General features: G+C 38.4%; 2 protein-coding genes across 4 annotated transcripts in view; both read right to left on the reverse strand.

The window, feature by feature from the left end:
* Nucleotides 1-353: 353 nt before the first annotated feature.
* LOC103139593 (von Willebrand factor A domain-containing protein 7-like) overlaps nt 354-16,000 on the reverse strand; it is a 24,791-nt gene continuing 9,144 nt past the window's right edge. Inside the window, exon 17 of one of the 3 annotated variants that reach the window (XR_001662436.1) lies at nt 354-571. Coding sequence is in view for 1 of the 3 variants with exons in the window: in XM_016672744.1 (XP_016528230.1) it covers nt 641-646 (6 nt within the window). In the remaining 2 variants the exon portion in view is untranslated. Of the gene's footprint in view, nt 647-16,000 lie in introns of all 3 variants that reach the window. The other 2 variants (XM_016672751.1, XM_016672744.1) reach the window with 2 other exon arrangements.
* Nucleotides 1,513-13,325, reverse strand: LOC103141987 (von Willebrand factor A domain-containing protein 7-like). The gene is made up of 16 exons (XM_007557830.2): nt 13,257-13,325; nt 11,539-11,717; nt 11,182-11,448; nt 9,394-9,484; nt 9,128-9,259; nt 8,799-8,985; nt 7,726-7,895; nt 6,051-6,163; nt 5,851-5,967; nt 5,184-5,393; nt 4,959-5,091; nt 3,293-3,430; nt 3,077-3,169; nt 2,726-3,003; nt 2,318-2,611; nt 1,513-2,237 (listed from the first exon to the last, which is right to left on the reverse strand). The coding sequence occupies exons 1-16, from the start codon at nt 13,288-13,290 to the stop codon at nt 1,677-1,679; spliced, it is 2,997 nt and encodes a 998-aa protein (XP_007557892.2). The 5' UTR covers nt 13,291-13,325; the 3' UTR covers nt 1,513-1,676.

Consider the following 16,000-nt stretch of genomic DNA (forward strand, 5'->3'; position numbering starts at 1 on the left):
TAAAATTTCTAGTTTATCAGACATAAAAAGTAAAAATTTAAACTAACCAGTCACTCAAAAAGCAGCAGATTCAGAGCAGGGATTTCCATAATTTATAACAGACTAAAGCAGATTAAATTTTAATCTTTAGTGTTTTTTTTAAATTTGTTTGTAACTTTTATCTCCCTGTTTAAGATTCAGTCTCACCTCTCAGCTAACTCTGATCACTTTGGGATTCACCTTTAAGTGTTTTAATACGTTTCTTTCTCGAGTGCTACATTTAGAGTTGGCTTAAATACTTGAGCTTTTTGAATTATTTCATGTAGAGGCATTTCTGAACTCAAGCAGAAAAAAAACAACTTTTTGGTAAAAACTCAGTTTTTATATTTTAATTATTGTCAGGAATTACATACTTTCTTAAAACTTGATTTTAGAAGATAATTAATGAAGAATACATAAAGATTAGAACAACAATTGATTTCAAAGATACTAATTTGTCACCAAACTTTGTTAATGTTCAACTGCAGAACTTAGATTTAATTTAGCTTCAAAAAGTGTTTAAACATTTGATTAGGTATGGATTATATAATACCTGCCACCAGAGTGAACATAATATTTACTGCATTTCCATCACCAGTAATCTGTTTTGTAAAATTCAGGATCACAGNTTAGAGCTCATACCTTTGACAGATACACCAACTAGACAGCACTTTGTGAGACAGACTTGATTTTGATCAGAAATATTGTGGGATTTTCAGATTACAAAGACGTCGTCTCAAAAATCCTACTGTCCTTGAAAAAGATACACAAACACCACAATTAGCAGTGTACATAAGTGTGCAAATGATTTTTCAGCTCTTGTCTGTTTAAATAAAATATAAATGTCTTCTTTGACATCCTAACCTTGAAGGTATATGTGGCTCCACAGTTTGGATATTTGGTGCCATTGTGAATAAACTGATCATGTGCTAACTAACAGCAACAATTGCTGCATTTCTTATTACCTAATCTTAGATGTTTGTGCTTTCATATGAAGTTTGGACTTTGGTATTTTCAGAAGTAAAATTTCTAGTTTATCAGACATAAAAAGTAAAAATTTAAACTAACCAGTCACTCAAAAAGCAGCAGATTCAGAGCAGGGATTTCCATAATTTATAACAGACTAAAGCAGATTAAATTTTAATCTTTAGTGTTTTTTTTAAATTTGTTTGTAACTTTTATCTCCCTGTTTAAGATTCAGTCTCACCTCTCAGCTAACTCTGATCACTTTGGGATTCACCTTTAAGTGTTTTAATACGTTTCTTTCTCGAGTGCTACATTTAGAGTTGGCTTAAATACTTGAGCTTTTTGAATTGTTTCATGTAGAGGCATTTCTGAACTCAAGCAGAAAAAAAACAACTTTTTGGTAAAAACTCAGTTTTTATATTTTAATTATTGTCAGGAATTACATACTTTCTTAAAACTTGATTTTAGAAGATAATTAATGAAGAGTACATAAAGATTAGAACAATTAATTTCAAGGATACTAATTTGTCACCAAACTTTGTTAATGTTCAACTGCAGAACTTAGATTTAATTTAGCTTCAAAAAGTGTTTAAACATTTGATTAGGTATGAATTATATAATACCTGCCACCAGAGTGAACATAATATTTACTGCATTTCCATCACCAGTAATCTGTTTTGTAAAATTCAGGATCACAGACTCAGAGAGTGTAGCAAGAAGCTCAGGACTGAGAAACCAAAGCAAAGAGACACTGAGAAATCAACTCTTGTAGAGGAAGCTGTGACAGCTGTTGTTACAGGGCTGGTTGTTACATTGCTGGTTGTTACATTGCTGGTTGTTACAGGACTGGTTGTTACATTGCTGGTTGTTACATTGCTGGTTGTTACATTGCTGGTTGTTACAGGACTGGTTGTTACATTGCTGGTTATTACAGGGCTGGTTGTTACAGCCTGAGTGACATTTGCGCGGACAGAGTAACTGCAGATTTCCATGTTGCCTACTTGATCCACAGCCACCAGCTGCACATCAGGTGAGCAGCAGGAAGCCACATAAGACACTAGAGTTGTTTTATCAGCTGCTGTGCTGATGTTCAACGTGCCGCTGCCTTCTCTGAGACTGACGCTGTCCACACCCGTCCCATTCGCTGCGTCAGTGACCTGGACAGAGAGCTCCCATGTTGACCGGCTGCAGTTGTCAGAGCAGTTGGACTGCAGACTGAGCAGCTGGCACACTGGTGGAGTGAAATCAGTCACCTGTGAGAGTGACAGGAAAATATTATCAATATTTACCCTCAATGATGTCAGAATGCATAGAAAACAAAATGAGACATTACTTTTGAAAGGACGGTTAGACGCAGGACATCATAGTTGCTGTCTGCACCTCCAGGAGCCACAGCCTCAATGGTCAAGGTGACACCAGTACCGGATGGAGTGTCGGCAGGAGCTGTGATGCTCACTGAGCCATTAGCACTAACTCCAGGATCCAGCTGTAAACTGGAGGGGAAAGATAAAGTAAAGCCTTGGTCATTGGTGGCTCGAATGGTGAAGCTTCCTCCTTCACCAGTTGTCATCACAGAGAAAGAAACTGATCGAGGTGTTCCTGGCTCCAACACCCTATCTAAGTCATCCTGTACAAAAACAAAAAGAGGAATTTAAACATGGTGGACAGTAGTGTGAAATGAACTGTTTACAAAAGATTTTGGACCATTGATTTAAATTTTCTTTTGCTTAGGTTTGCTTACAGCAGTGACAGTGAGACCAGAGGCTCTCAGGCTGGTGGCCGACTGTCTCTGGAAGATCCCTGAAGAAGCTTTGGAGACTCCGTTGTTGTTCTGGCCCTTCACAAGGACAACAAACTCAACCGATGGGATCCTATTGAAGCGTACGATATATTCTCCTCCACCCTGGGCCTTCACGGTGCCGTTCACCTGACCAGAACCCGACGATTCAACCAGCATGACCTCTGTCACCGTGGCAGAGTCGCTTCCAAACAGAGTCACCAGCAGACTGGCATTTTGTCCTTCAAAGACAAGAAAACTGGAGGTTATACTATTTTATTCTGACATAGAACCAGTTAACTGTGTCTTCATTACCAGCGGTGGGACGATTCTGGATCAGACTATACCCTCCAAATCGGCTACTTGACTCTTCAATAAAGTCAAAGAGGAAGTCAATGGAGCTCTCTCCTGCAAAGGCAGAAAAAAACATCAAAAACAAGCAGTCTTTACACATAGCTCGCTCCGCATTTTTGACAGGTATTTTTAAGTTGCTTTAAAGACCTTTTTTCAATCAAATGACAGAGGTCTCACCTACAACCTTCAGACTGTAGGGATTTCCTGACTCCATTCTAATTTCCCACACTCCAGTTTCTGTTTTAAGCTGCAGTGTCTGGAGGTTTCCAACCAACTGGGAAGAAAATGTTGAAGATCCTGTTGTGTTGGTCACACCTAGAAAAAGCCAGAAAATTGGGCAAACAAGTCAAATAATTGAACAAAGTAAGTTTTTATTTTCAACATACAACAATGTTTCAAGAGGCTGCTTATCAGCAGCTAAGCTTAATGTATTCAAATTTTATAAAAATAATTTATTGTGTTCTGCCCTTTAATTTATTGTAAAATAGATTCTTAGTTTAGCCTCAGTAAATGATATAGTAGGCTGCCCCAGTCATTGTTGACTCATGGTTGCTAAAAACTTTACCAGACCAACTGATTTTAGTGACATAGAGGGTGTAAAATACTGAATAAAAAGTTGTGCGACATGACTGGCTTTATTTTCACTCTTACATTTAACTTTATGAGACACAAAATTACAAGTGGATCGTCCTTATTGTCTCCAAGTGTATTCTGGGTAAAGCTTGTCACCAACCGTCCACCAACGTCATCATCAGTCACTTGGCAACAGATGACAAACTATCGAGCGTTTTTACGGACTAGTTAACATGAGTGGAGCTCCATTTAGCGGCAAAAAGGATGGAAAAAAGAGAGCAAGGACAAGCCAAAAACTGGACGCATATTTTGTTCCTTGTATTGGAGATGAACCGGACTTTTCTGTTGGCAGCGATTCAGACCCGCCAAAACTGCCAGCCCAGCGAAGGAGCCGGGCTAGTTACAGGTAGCAACGCTGACATTATTCACAAAGTGTGAGCTAACTGTAGACTGTAAATTGTATCAGCCCAGCCGCCTAGCTTACATCCCCTTTTCTCTCTGTCGGTGGTACAGCGGTGACGTCAAGGGACTGAAGGCTGAGTAATAGTCGCGCTTTTAACAGTTCAGGTTGAGCGGGTGTGAGCCAAGACAGCAGTATGGAGTTTATAGCTAAGGTTTACACTGTAGCCGCCTGGAAGACCATCTTCCAGATCGTCCAGTTTGTGTGAACGGCGGCGGCGCGCGATCCGCGCCGAGTTACAAAGATCCAGAGGTGCACGAGGTGCTGCGACACACTGCGCATGCGGAGCGTGCGGCTGCGTACCCGCTTCAACGCCGCGGTTCTGAACTGATTTGAATTTGTGTTGTTTCATCGTTAGTTTCCAGTAGCCTGATGTTTTTGTGGTTCTCTTGGTTTGTTGTACTTCATGTTAGATGGATTTCAGAATGACATAGTCGTTCTCTGTGGTGGTGAAACTTGGAAGCTCCGCTGTTGCGGGCATGTCTGTGTTGTAAAGTTAAATTATTATGAGCTTTATTATTTGGGTATAGGGCCCGGTCATTAGCCCTGCCCCCCGGCCCGACGCTGACTTGTTCCGCTACTGGTTCTTAGTGCTAATTTTGTGTCAGTGTATAACGTCTTTTATTTTGAAAGTCATGTTAGGCATGGGACAGGAAGTCGGCCATTTCGTCACACATGAGAATAGTTCAGAATAGTTTTAAATGTTATTTGAATCTGTTAAACTGACCATTTATATTTAGGCTTTGATTGATAAACCATAAAATATAAAGACATTGTTGATTTTTTTCTTGTATGAATGTATTGAAATACCTGAGGGATTGATGAGAGTAAACCCTACAGAAACCCCGGTGATGTAAATTCTCACGTTTTGTGTTGAATCATCAACTGCAAAAGTGAAATTTTCACCAATCCCAAGGTTTCTGGCTGCTTGCAGAAGGACAATCTGTAAAATCAAACATAAGTTCAATTCTGAAATCTTTATATGTCAAAAACAAATGATGGTAGTAGCTGTAACTAAGAACATGTTTTTCAAACCTGAGAGGAGCTGGTGGATTCAGTTAGGATGTTGATGGCCTCCAGCAGCTGACCTTTTGTGACTTCAACAGCCTGACCTCCTGAAGCCTGAGCCAGGTCTCTGTACAGCTGACCACCTGCTCTCGACATCCGAACACTTTGTTGTTGTTGGTTGTTGTCTGCTTGTGTTCGTCGGCGAAGGCCAAGTACATCAGTTATCATGAAGTTCACCTGAAACAGGTTTCAGGTGGGTCAACTTTCCAGCTGTGATAACAGTTCACAGTGCACCCTTTAGTTTGAGAGCTTGCAAATGCTCTGTATGAGTCACATAATCAAAAATTATTATTCTGACTCAATGCGAATCTCATTTGGTCAATTTTGCAGCCATGTAGCTGCTAAATTGTGAAACCATTTGGATTTAGAAATGGCAAAAGATCAAGACTAATTAATATCACAGTTATTAATATGACATTTTCTGTCATTTAATTCAACATGAGCAGAAATGTTTCCCATTTTTCCAAAGTTGTTTCTCTTGTTTATTCACTTGTTTATCTTTAGTGTGTGCTTTTAAGTATCTCTGCACTATTTTACAAAGCTTCTGTATTTTAAAGCTAAAGAATATTTTTAGAATATGTGTTGAGTTTTTCAGGAAACAAATAATTCAACTAGCTGATTTAGTATTACTCACCACAGACTTGGTCTGCTCTATGAGTGCTATAACTGTGTTTTTCAGGTGTTCGTCTTTAGCTGCTGCATCCGTAAAAACGTAGATCTCCGAATTGGGAGGCGCAGCAGTTAAAGCCAGCTGTATGAAGCAGGGACAGAAGGAATAAATCTAAAGCTACTTTTTGAAATCAGCAGCTTGTAAACAACCATCAATCAAAGCACCTGAAGTCCAGAAAGACTCATTTCTGGAGCATCTCCACCTCCTCTTGGGGTTAGTGAGTTGATGTGACGCTTAAAAACCTCTGGGTCTGTTGTCCGAATTAGAGGCCCAAAATCTGTGATTCAAAGGACAACACAGATTTCTGCTTGTTTTAGTGCATTTATTATTCCTAGATTACATGAACCATTGAAACTACATATTTATTTTTAAAAACACAACCATTTTGCCCTCACTCCCTGATGTGGAATCAGACCAGCCTTTTCCTGTTTTAGTTCAGTTAGGTTTGCCTTAAATATTCCTATTTACTAAATGCCAGAATAAGAAAATATATTTTTAGATAATTTCATACATTCAGAAGTATAATGTCTTTGAATTATATGGGGAAGAGAGCTGGCCCCACAGTTTCCAACGTTACTGTGGGTAATCATGATGTCTTGGGTAATATACCACGATGACATGGTTTAAAATCATGCATGTCCCTGCTTAAATCAGCACATGACCAGGCCCATCTGAAGTTTGCCCATGACCATTTGGATGATCCAGAGGAGTCATGGGAAAAAGTTGTGGTCAGATGAGACCAAAATAGAACTTTTGGGTCTTAAATCCACTCGCCATGTTTGGAGGACAAAGACCATCCCTAATGTGAAGCATGGGGGTGGAAACATCATACTTTGGGGGTGTTTCTCTGCACACAGGACAGGATGAGTGCACTGTACTAAGGAGAAGATGACCAGGGCCTTGTATTGCAAGGTTTTGGGGATCAACCTCCTTCCCCTCAGTTAGAGAATTGAAGATGGGCCGTGGCTGGGTCTTCCAACATGACAATGATCCAAACCACACAGCCAGGATAACCAAAGTGTGGCTTCGTAAGAAGCATATTAAGGTTCTGGAGTAGCCTAGCCATTGTCCAGACCTAAACCATATAGAAAATCTTTGGAGGAGCTCAAACTCCGTGCTTCTCAGCAACAGCCCAGAAAGCTGACTGATCTAGAAAAGATCTGTGTGGAGGAAGGGGCCAAAATCCCTGCTGTAGTGCAAACCTGGTGAAAAACTACAGCAAATGGCACTGTAACCAGATATTAACACTGATTTTCACATGTGTTCAAATACTTATTTGCACCAGTAACACTAAATTACTAAAAATTCATACATTGTGATTTCTGGATTTTTTTGTTGTTGTTGTTGTTGTAGTTTATGTCTCTCACAGTGGACATGCACCTAAGATGAACATTTCAGACCTGTTCATGGTTTCTAAGTGGGAGAAATTGCAAAGTCGCAGGGTGTTCAAACACTTATTTTCCTCAATACATGTCATCACATGTATTGTGATTAAACTAAGATTGAAGTGTTTGTATATATTGTCTGTTACATTAAGGTGAAGCTTGTGAGCCACAGAACACCATCCAAACTGTGAAGAACAGGAGTTGCAGCATCATGCTGTGAGGGTGCTTTGTTGCACAAGGGACTGTTGCATTTTAGGAAATAGATTACATAATGAGGAAGGAGCACTGTACCTGAAGCTGGAGATGTAGAGGACAAAAATTGTCATACGTCTTTTTATGGTGTTTGTAACCATTTGGTTTACATGTTTCTACACACCATGTGTGTGTAAACATAGAGTATTATACTCAGGACAAAACCGTAAAGAAAACCTAGTCTTCAACATTAAAACTCTACCTGGATCATTGAATGGAACGAGAATGTAAACGGACGGTTCATCTTCTGTTCCCACTTTACTGTCAATAATCGATGATGTGGCATTCTTCACTGTTTCAATGTCATCCCCCATGCTTCCTGTCGTGTCCATGGAAAAACAAAGTGGTTTCCCTTTGAAGAGTCCCATCATCCTGAGGTGCAACAAGCAAAATGGAGACAATTAAAACCAGTCGTTTGTTTTCCATCATGCTGTTGCTCCATTTGGTAGCACGTTATTTGACGGGGTGTGCATAAGACTGACATGACATTGTCATAAACGTGACATAACACCTGTCATGAACATGAAGGAGTCTTAATGAATATTTATGACTGTTGTCATGAAGTGTCATTTGATAAATAATGACATATCTAATGCAAAATTTTCCATTTTAATGGACTTTTAATATGTTTTAATGCAGTATTGCATTAAATGTCATTATTTATCAAATGACACTTTATGACAACAGTTGTGTAAAAAGCCTAAATTCAGTTTTAGTTTATTCAGATCTTTAGGATAAATCATGTTTATATTTCTTATGTTAATTTATGTATTTGGATAAAAATGATTACTAGTTAAATCTCTATTGCATACTAATTTGTTATATTGGTCTATACTAAGGCCTTCTTGTAAATTTGCATATCTAATTGCAGTTAAGGATTCGAGGATGTGGCTAGATTGAGTTAGTTGGGCAGTTGGAGTGGAGCCACACATTACGCGCCTTTTCGTCTTTTTTGTGTACTCTACTATTTTTGTGGAAAACATTTCTACCATTTTTATTTTTGAAGTAAACCGTTAACCTTTATCAAGAGGACCCAGACTGGTTTTTTGTCGTTTTCGTCGTCAAGTGGACCGAAGGGGAAGGACGGAGAGCCTCAGGCTTATGGCTTCATTATTTAGGAACCTACAACTTGTAAACATTAATGAAGACTATTTCAACTTCATGACAGGTGTTATGTCATGTTTATGACAATGTCATGTCAGTCTTATTATGCACACTGCATCAAATAAAATGCTGCTTTACATTTAAGTCAAGAGAAAATAAACTGTTTCCTACTGAAGGAATCCTCTGTCTCCAGCAGAACTGCGAACGTCCTCTAGCAGCTCACTGGTTGCTCTTATCGCCACGTTTGCTGCTAGGTTGTGAAGATGTCCATGTTCAGAAGTATTACTGTCTTTATTGATCCCACCTATAGGCTCAATTCCTTCTGTTCTATCCCAAAACCCTCCATGGCTGCATTTTCCTGCGCATCATCATGCAAGTCACAAAGAATATTTAGTTGTTGACACACTTTTCAAATGTAAACTTTTTTTTTTACCTTTCTTGCCACAAGTGGGCAGGAGAGTAAAGTATATACTATTTGGCAATCAAATAAAGATGTTTACCTGCTGGTTTCGAAGAGAAGGGACTAAGTGAAAAATATCCCGAAGTAAGGATTTGCTCCTCTATGACATCCTCTAAAATATTATTGCGGCAGTCCTCTCCATCACAGTTGCGGCAAGTTGCTCTCGTTATGGCTGCAGATCCAGATGTTTTAAAATATGAAAATGGTTTAATGCAAGTACAGAAATCTACATAAATAAGTGTCCATTTTACATTTTCTAAGTTTACTCAAACAATCACTTTCTAATATGTAGCACAATGTCTTTACCTGCTATCTTCCCAACAGAGGTGTTTCTGATCAAGTTAGAGTTTGGAAGATGGTGGTCCATTTCCACCCAGTTAGTGTGGCTGTAGAAGTCCTTTATGTCAAAAGAAAAACAAAGTAACTGCAATTAAACTGCTTAACAAATACACTTACAATTTGAATGTTTACAGTAAAACATTTCAACTGAAAGTCTACATTTAAAGTAAAATCATTTACTTTAAATTTACAATTTACAAATTTACAATCATTGTTAAAATTAAAACATTTTAACAATTCACTTCATTAATAGTTTGTAATAATTTCTGCCACAAGTGAGCAGTAGAGTATAGAGTTCCTGCCCCCTTTATGTCCCAAGTGCCCTTTTTTCCCCATTTTCTAAAAAAATTATTTTTATCTGTGCATCAGGAGGCCCTTTGGTGCCTGTAAACAACAGCATTTAGCTAAGAATAACAATTTAGAAAAATAAATTTGCCTGGCTGTCTAATAATGGTGTCCTTTATTTATTTACGTCTTTATTTTAAGTAAACTAAATGATTTGAGTAAGCACACAGTGAACTATTCATCCATCTATTTTCTCCAGACACCCCTGTCCCTAGTGGGGTCAGGAGGGGTGCTGGTGCCTCTCCCGCTAACGTTCCGGGCGAGAGGCGGGTTCACCTTGGATAGGTCGCCAGTCTGTCGCAGGGCAAAAAAGAGACAGACAGGACACACATTCATGCACACACACACACACACTCACTCAAACCTAGGGAGACTTTAGAAAGACCAATTAACCTGACAGTTATGTTTTTGGACTGTTGGAGGAAGCCGGAGTACCCAGAGAGAACAAGGCAACTGTGCAACCAAGTGTGCCATTTTGCAGCCACAATGAACTATTATTATAATAAAAATAAATTAAGTTGGATAAACTTAATTGAATTACTTGTTACCAATTGAAGCAATTCAACTAAGTTGGTTCAACTAATTTCTTTTTACAGTGCATGATATTTATTTTCTAGCAACAACATTCAAAGTACTTTCACTTTTCTTTGCCACATTGCAACCACAAATTTCAATGCAGTTTATTGGAATAATTCCTATGACAAAAAGCCTCTACACAGCCTGATACTGGGACTTGTATTACCATGCGGCTCAGGACTGAGTACAGAGTTTTCTGCCAAATGATTTGGCAACATTTGTCAAATATAAAGTATGCTTTACAGATTTTCACTTATAAAACAAATCAAAAACCATGGATCTTTTTTGCAGCTGTGCACTACTTTGTCTACACAGGGGTGGGCAATCCTGGTCCTCGAGGGCCGGTGTCCTGCAATTCTTAGATGTCTCCCTGGTCCAACACACTTGAATCCAACAGCTGAATCACCTCCTAAATGCAGTCAGGTTCTCCAGAGTCCTGCTAACAACCTCATTATTTGACTCAGGTGTGTTGAAGTAGAGACACATCTAAAAGTTGCAGGAGACCTGCCCTCGAGGCCTGGAGCTGCCCACCCCTGGTCTACCACATAAAATCCTAATTCAAAAAGTAGGAGTTTGTGGTTGAACATTGACAAATGGCATGAAATGTCTGGAGCGTTTTGTGTTTTGATAAAAGTTCATTCCTTTTCAACTCAGCAAAATACAACTAAGAAATATGAAATATTAGTAAATGTAGTAATATTTACTTTTACCAAAAAATAAAAAATCTCTTAAAAGGTAGCCTGCAAGTATTAGTAAGCTTTGAGTTGTTGCCACGAGACTGAGTGCAGGCTAAAATATAAACAGTCACATAATACAAGATATAAACAGAAATACCTGTACGGTGTGGAGAATTCTTCCCAGAGACAATGTTGCTGAAGCAAAGTTTTGCTCGTCGTTGGCAGCTTTTACCACTGACAAACCATCTGTGATGAGTTTCTGTCCTTCTGCTATTTTTTCATTGTCACAGTGATGAGGTGGACTCCAAAAATAGACAAAGTCTGTTTGCTTATTCTCATTCGTCACTGTCTGGATGGCATTGATGAAACTTTTGCAGGATTTTGATACTTCGCATGCAGCAGCAACATCTGAAGTAGTAAGAGACTGCAGAGACACACATGCATGGCATTTTAATGTAAATAATTGATTTTAGGAATAAGAGGGAAAATATTGATAACATGACTTCATTCTCACAGGAAAGGTGAAGCTCTTGCCCTCAGCCAGAGCCAGGCTACGGCACACGTGAGCAGTGACATTTAGGATAGCTTTCTCTGTGATGTCTTGATGGGTGAAAGACGCTCCTTCAGATATATCAAAGCCATGAACTCCAGTCTGCCAAACCAGGAAAAACAAAACTGCCGACACGAACATTACTGCAAAACCTGATACAGAAAATAAAACATTGGTTATAACTTTATTTTTATCAATAAAGTTTACAATGTCTTGCATATGAATTGTCACTGAAATATTAAAGTATGCAAATTAGATCCAATATTTTTTGTAATTTAAGTGTCATGCATATAAATCCTTCATGACAATGGTATTTTCACCGCAGCAGTCCGTACAACAATGTTGTCTCTGGGATAAAACTGTCTTTGTTGTTAATGATATGAACATAATAATCCTATTTAAGATGAGGCACTGAATCAGTTAAGAACAACAAAATGCATTTTGTGATTGTATTTATTCAAAAGGCCACAACAATGTTTTGAAGGCCCTTGGCACAGAGATCAAAAACCAAAGAGTACAAGCAAGCTTTTAAACGATACAGTTCTCAATCCCCCACCAGAACTGGTTCGGACCAGTTTCTGCAGTAACTCGGTCAAAAAGAAACGCGTCTGATATACATCTGCACTCTAACGAGTGTGTTTAGCTGTGGTCCATTTTATGGACTTATTCACATTACTCTCACTTAGTTAATTTGGTTTAATGATGGTGGCTTGCTTTTTTGTGTTTAATTAACTTAAAAATTACAAATGTTTAACTGAATGAACCTTTTACTTTCACTTTGCCTGAAACTATTGAGTTCAATGCCAGTTCCTTATCTTACGTCTGACCAACTTGAACTTTATCTTTATCCAACTGAATTAACCAAGTTGTTATAACAATTCATTAAGTGTGTTTAACTTGGCAAATTAAAGTCACTCTTACTCAAATAATCTGTTTTTTTCTAATAAATAATTAAAATCTTTTTGACTTAATTCTACAGAAAGTCAATTCCAAACTCTTAAGTTGTTCCAAACTAAAAAACTAAAATATCCAAAATTACATTATCACTTACGCTGTATTTAAAATACACATTGAATTTAAATTATTTTAAATGTATGTTTTAACATGTTATATTAGTTCGTCAACTGTCCTTCATTCTGAGAAAAAAAATAGTTTAACCAATTTATATAAATTCTTCAATTGGTAACAAATAAATAAATCAATGTTCATGCATAGTTTCAGTAGTTACTCAAACTTTATTTCAAGATGTTCTTCAAGATGGTCACATCTACACGAACACAATGTGGACGCTGGGCAATTATCAAACAGCTGTTACCAAAAATGTGATGGAAGCATAAACTGACACATGATCCCTTCCTGTCCTGCTTTAGCTCTTTTTTCCAGCTGTGAAGCATTTACTGTATATATTATTTCAGACAGGCCACTTGCAGTTTGTCCTCCACATATTTACTTAATGTCATCACTTAAGGATGAATTTATTTATCTGACTCTAGCTAGTTTTCTTTACACACAGATTAGGTTACTAGTGAAACAGATCAATTTATAACAAAAATGACAATAGATAACATAACGTTTTTTCCTCTTTCTCTGCTTTCCCATTAATTACAACTTAATCTTCATTTAAGCCTTAAATCTAGTAAAACCAATAAACTGATAGAAGTACCAGCCGAAATTGATTTTACCTGAAGTCTTGACGCCGTCCTGATGGGGATGCATCTGCAGTGTTGATGGTAATGAATTTATATTGTTCTTTTCTTAGAGGGTGGAGCCTTCCGGACAATGTGCATGATACCAATCAGTAGATGACACAGGAATGTGTCTGTATGATCACCTGCAACCCTACTGGTTGCAGAAATAAAAACTTAAACGTGGGAGTGGACAGATGTCAAAGAAGGTTGATCTTTGCCATTTTAAAAATGGCTGTGTTGCACTCACGAAACAGACAGGAGTCCTTTTTCAGTTCGGCAACTTTATTTGCCCCACGCTGTGTGTATTGTTTTTGGATTTGTTCTTCTCAGAAGCAGCTGGGCACAGACACACAGAAAACCATTACAATGTTTCTTCTTCCTCGTGCTACGTTACACCACTTCTGCTACCCAACCAATCAGTGATGTAGCATGCAGCTCAGATTCTGTAATGCTTCTATGGCTGAACAAAAACAATGGGGCAATTTAAATATAATAATCAATAGAGTGTTTTATCCTTAAATTTAGAAAAGAAAAATAGTAATGATTTAAATAAAATACTTAAAATAAGAAGAATTAAAATCTTTTGACTTGTTTCATTCTCTCTTCTGCCCGGACTCCTTGATGTCGTCATTGTATCAGCTGAGCCACAAAGACAAACGTTTTCCAAGTACAATCATAACAACATTTATTAGACGAACAACTAATGAAGCTGACAAAACTCATAATAAAATCACAAACAAGCATCCAATTCAACATTTACCTTACTCCACAGACCTCCACAGACCAAGACAAACTGACGGGGAACCATTTCACCGACGCACCGTTCCCTGGAGACAGCATCACGGGTAACCCCGGAGCGATCTGAAGTCAAGGTTCTGGGTCCTACACTTTTAAAGGGAGGGTGTGTTTCCCTTCTCTGCTGTATTCTAATTAGGGGACTGTCCTTAGCTAAGTTCATTTAAATCTAGTTGACTATGTTCCAGTAAAAACCTGTTTTGAGATCAAATAACATACTTGAATTCAAAATTAATTAGACACTGGTCCTCAAGGCAATCTGGCCTGCATGTTTTCTGTTCCCCAAACCCTGTTAACCAGCCATCAATTAAAATCATGTGTGCTGAATTAGGGAAATATCTCAAATTTGCAGGGCAGTGTGCTTGGAGGCCCAGTGTTGAAAAACACTGGATTGTTCATTGGTATTTCACTCAATAAAGTTCAACCAGAAAACGAAATTGATTCAGTGACACATTTTTGTATGGCTGTGATATTTTAGTTGTGTATATAGCAGAATTTTAGTATTTTTTGAGTGTGCAATGAGTGTTAAGTAGTGAGTGAGAGACAAAACATAGTTTTTGTCCTAAACGGCCCCTGATAGAGCTACCATCCTGCTCAGATGCTTCCCTGCTCCAACATACCTGAATCAAATGAAAGACTCATTACCAGCCCTATTCAGAGCTCATTCCGGTCTGTTGGAGTAAGGATGCATCTTGCGTTCACACTGCAGCCTGAAGTGACTCAATTCCGAATTTTTTGATGTAATGCGACCTGTATCCGATCTTTTCATGGCATTGTGAACAGCACAGTTCGGATTCTTTTTTGCCATATCCGATACGTATCCGATTCAAATGCGACCATAACGTCCAGGTCGCATTCATCCGAACTGAACGTCACTGTTTCTCAACAAATCTCACTATTCTCGTCCTGATAAGCGCAAGTGGGAATAAAAACAACAACCATGACGGATTATATGAGGATTAAGTTGTTAATATGCTGCTCCGGTCGGACAAAAACTTCAAATATATAAGCTAAGCTCCACCGTTAGCTTCCATGTTTACTTCCGCAAACACTGAGCACTTCTTTTTATGGCAGTTGGCAGAACACTGATAACGCTGACGCTATGGCGCCCTCTAGTGCGCATGCGGGACACTTTCAGGTCGTTTGCCCATTTACACTGCAGAATGCATACAGGTCGCATTTACTGGCAGTGTGAACGGCCCTGGCAAAAAAATCGGAATTGCCAAAAAATCGGAATTGAGTCACTTCAGGCTGCAATGTGAATGCAAAAGTTGCAGGATGGTAGCTCTCGAGGACTGGACTTTACCTGCTTTAGCAGCAGCTACTATCAGCTGTTACAAGAGTCCACATTCAAATCTGACACATGAGGCTGGTGACACCACAAACATTAAGGTGACATGATATAATCCTGATGTACTGCTTCTTAAAAGGCACCGACAACTGAAAGACATTATTTAACTTTCATTTCAAAAGAAGGCTGTGGAAAAGTTGTTCTTGCCTCTAAGTAACTTGGCAGCAATTTGTAAGATAATAAAATCTAGACATAACGGCAGAGAACAAAGAATGAAACAGTTTCCGTTTTGCTTCTGTAAGCTGGTACAGTGTGTTTCTCTAAAGTTTTATCTGGGCTAACATTGTCCTGACGTGGTTTGGGTTACCTAATAGAAATGGATATTGTGACTCATGTGTAAGTGTAACAAGTGTAAGTGTGACAGTGTCGTTATCTTTCTTGCCTGTTGCTTCACTTATAACTTTGACTGCAAGTATCAGAACTTATTTGTACCAATTCAAAAACTTGTCAAACCCATGGACATCTACTATGTTTTTACTGCAGATAAGATTTTGCTAATATTAACCAAAGTCAAGTTGTAGGAGTTTGTTCCAATATAATGTGCAAATAAAATATTATGGGGAGCTTTAATCACGGCCTAACAAAGCCAAAT

This window comes from Poecilia formosa, unplaced genomic scaffold (assembly GCF_000485575.1).
Source record: "Poecilia formosa unplaced genomic scaffold, Poecilia_formosa-5.1.2 Scaffold3, whole genome shotgun sequence".
Classification (NCBI taxonomy): Eukaryota; Metazoa; Chordata; class Actinopteri; order Cyprinodontiformes; family Poeciliidae; genus Poecilia; species Poecilia formosa.

Excerpts from the sequence above, each read along its gene's own strand:
- LOC103141987 (XM_007557830.2), bottom strand. The coding sequence starts at position 13,290 with ATGCATCCCCATCAGGACGGCGTCAAGACTTCAG. Across the intron at positions 5,092-5,183 it reads AATCCACCAGCTCCTCTCAG|ATTGTCCTTCTGCAAGCAGC; the intron begins GTTTGAAAAACA and ends TTGATTTTACAG. Across the intron at positions 2,238-2,317 it reads GTCTAACCGTCCTTTCAAAA|GTGACTGATTTCACTCCACC; the intron begins GTAATGTCTCAT and ends TCACTCTCACAG.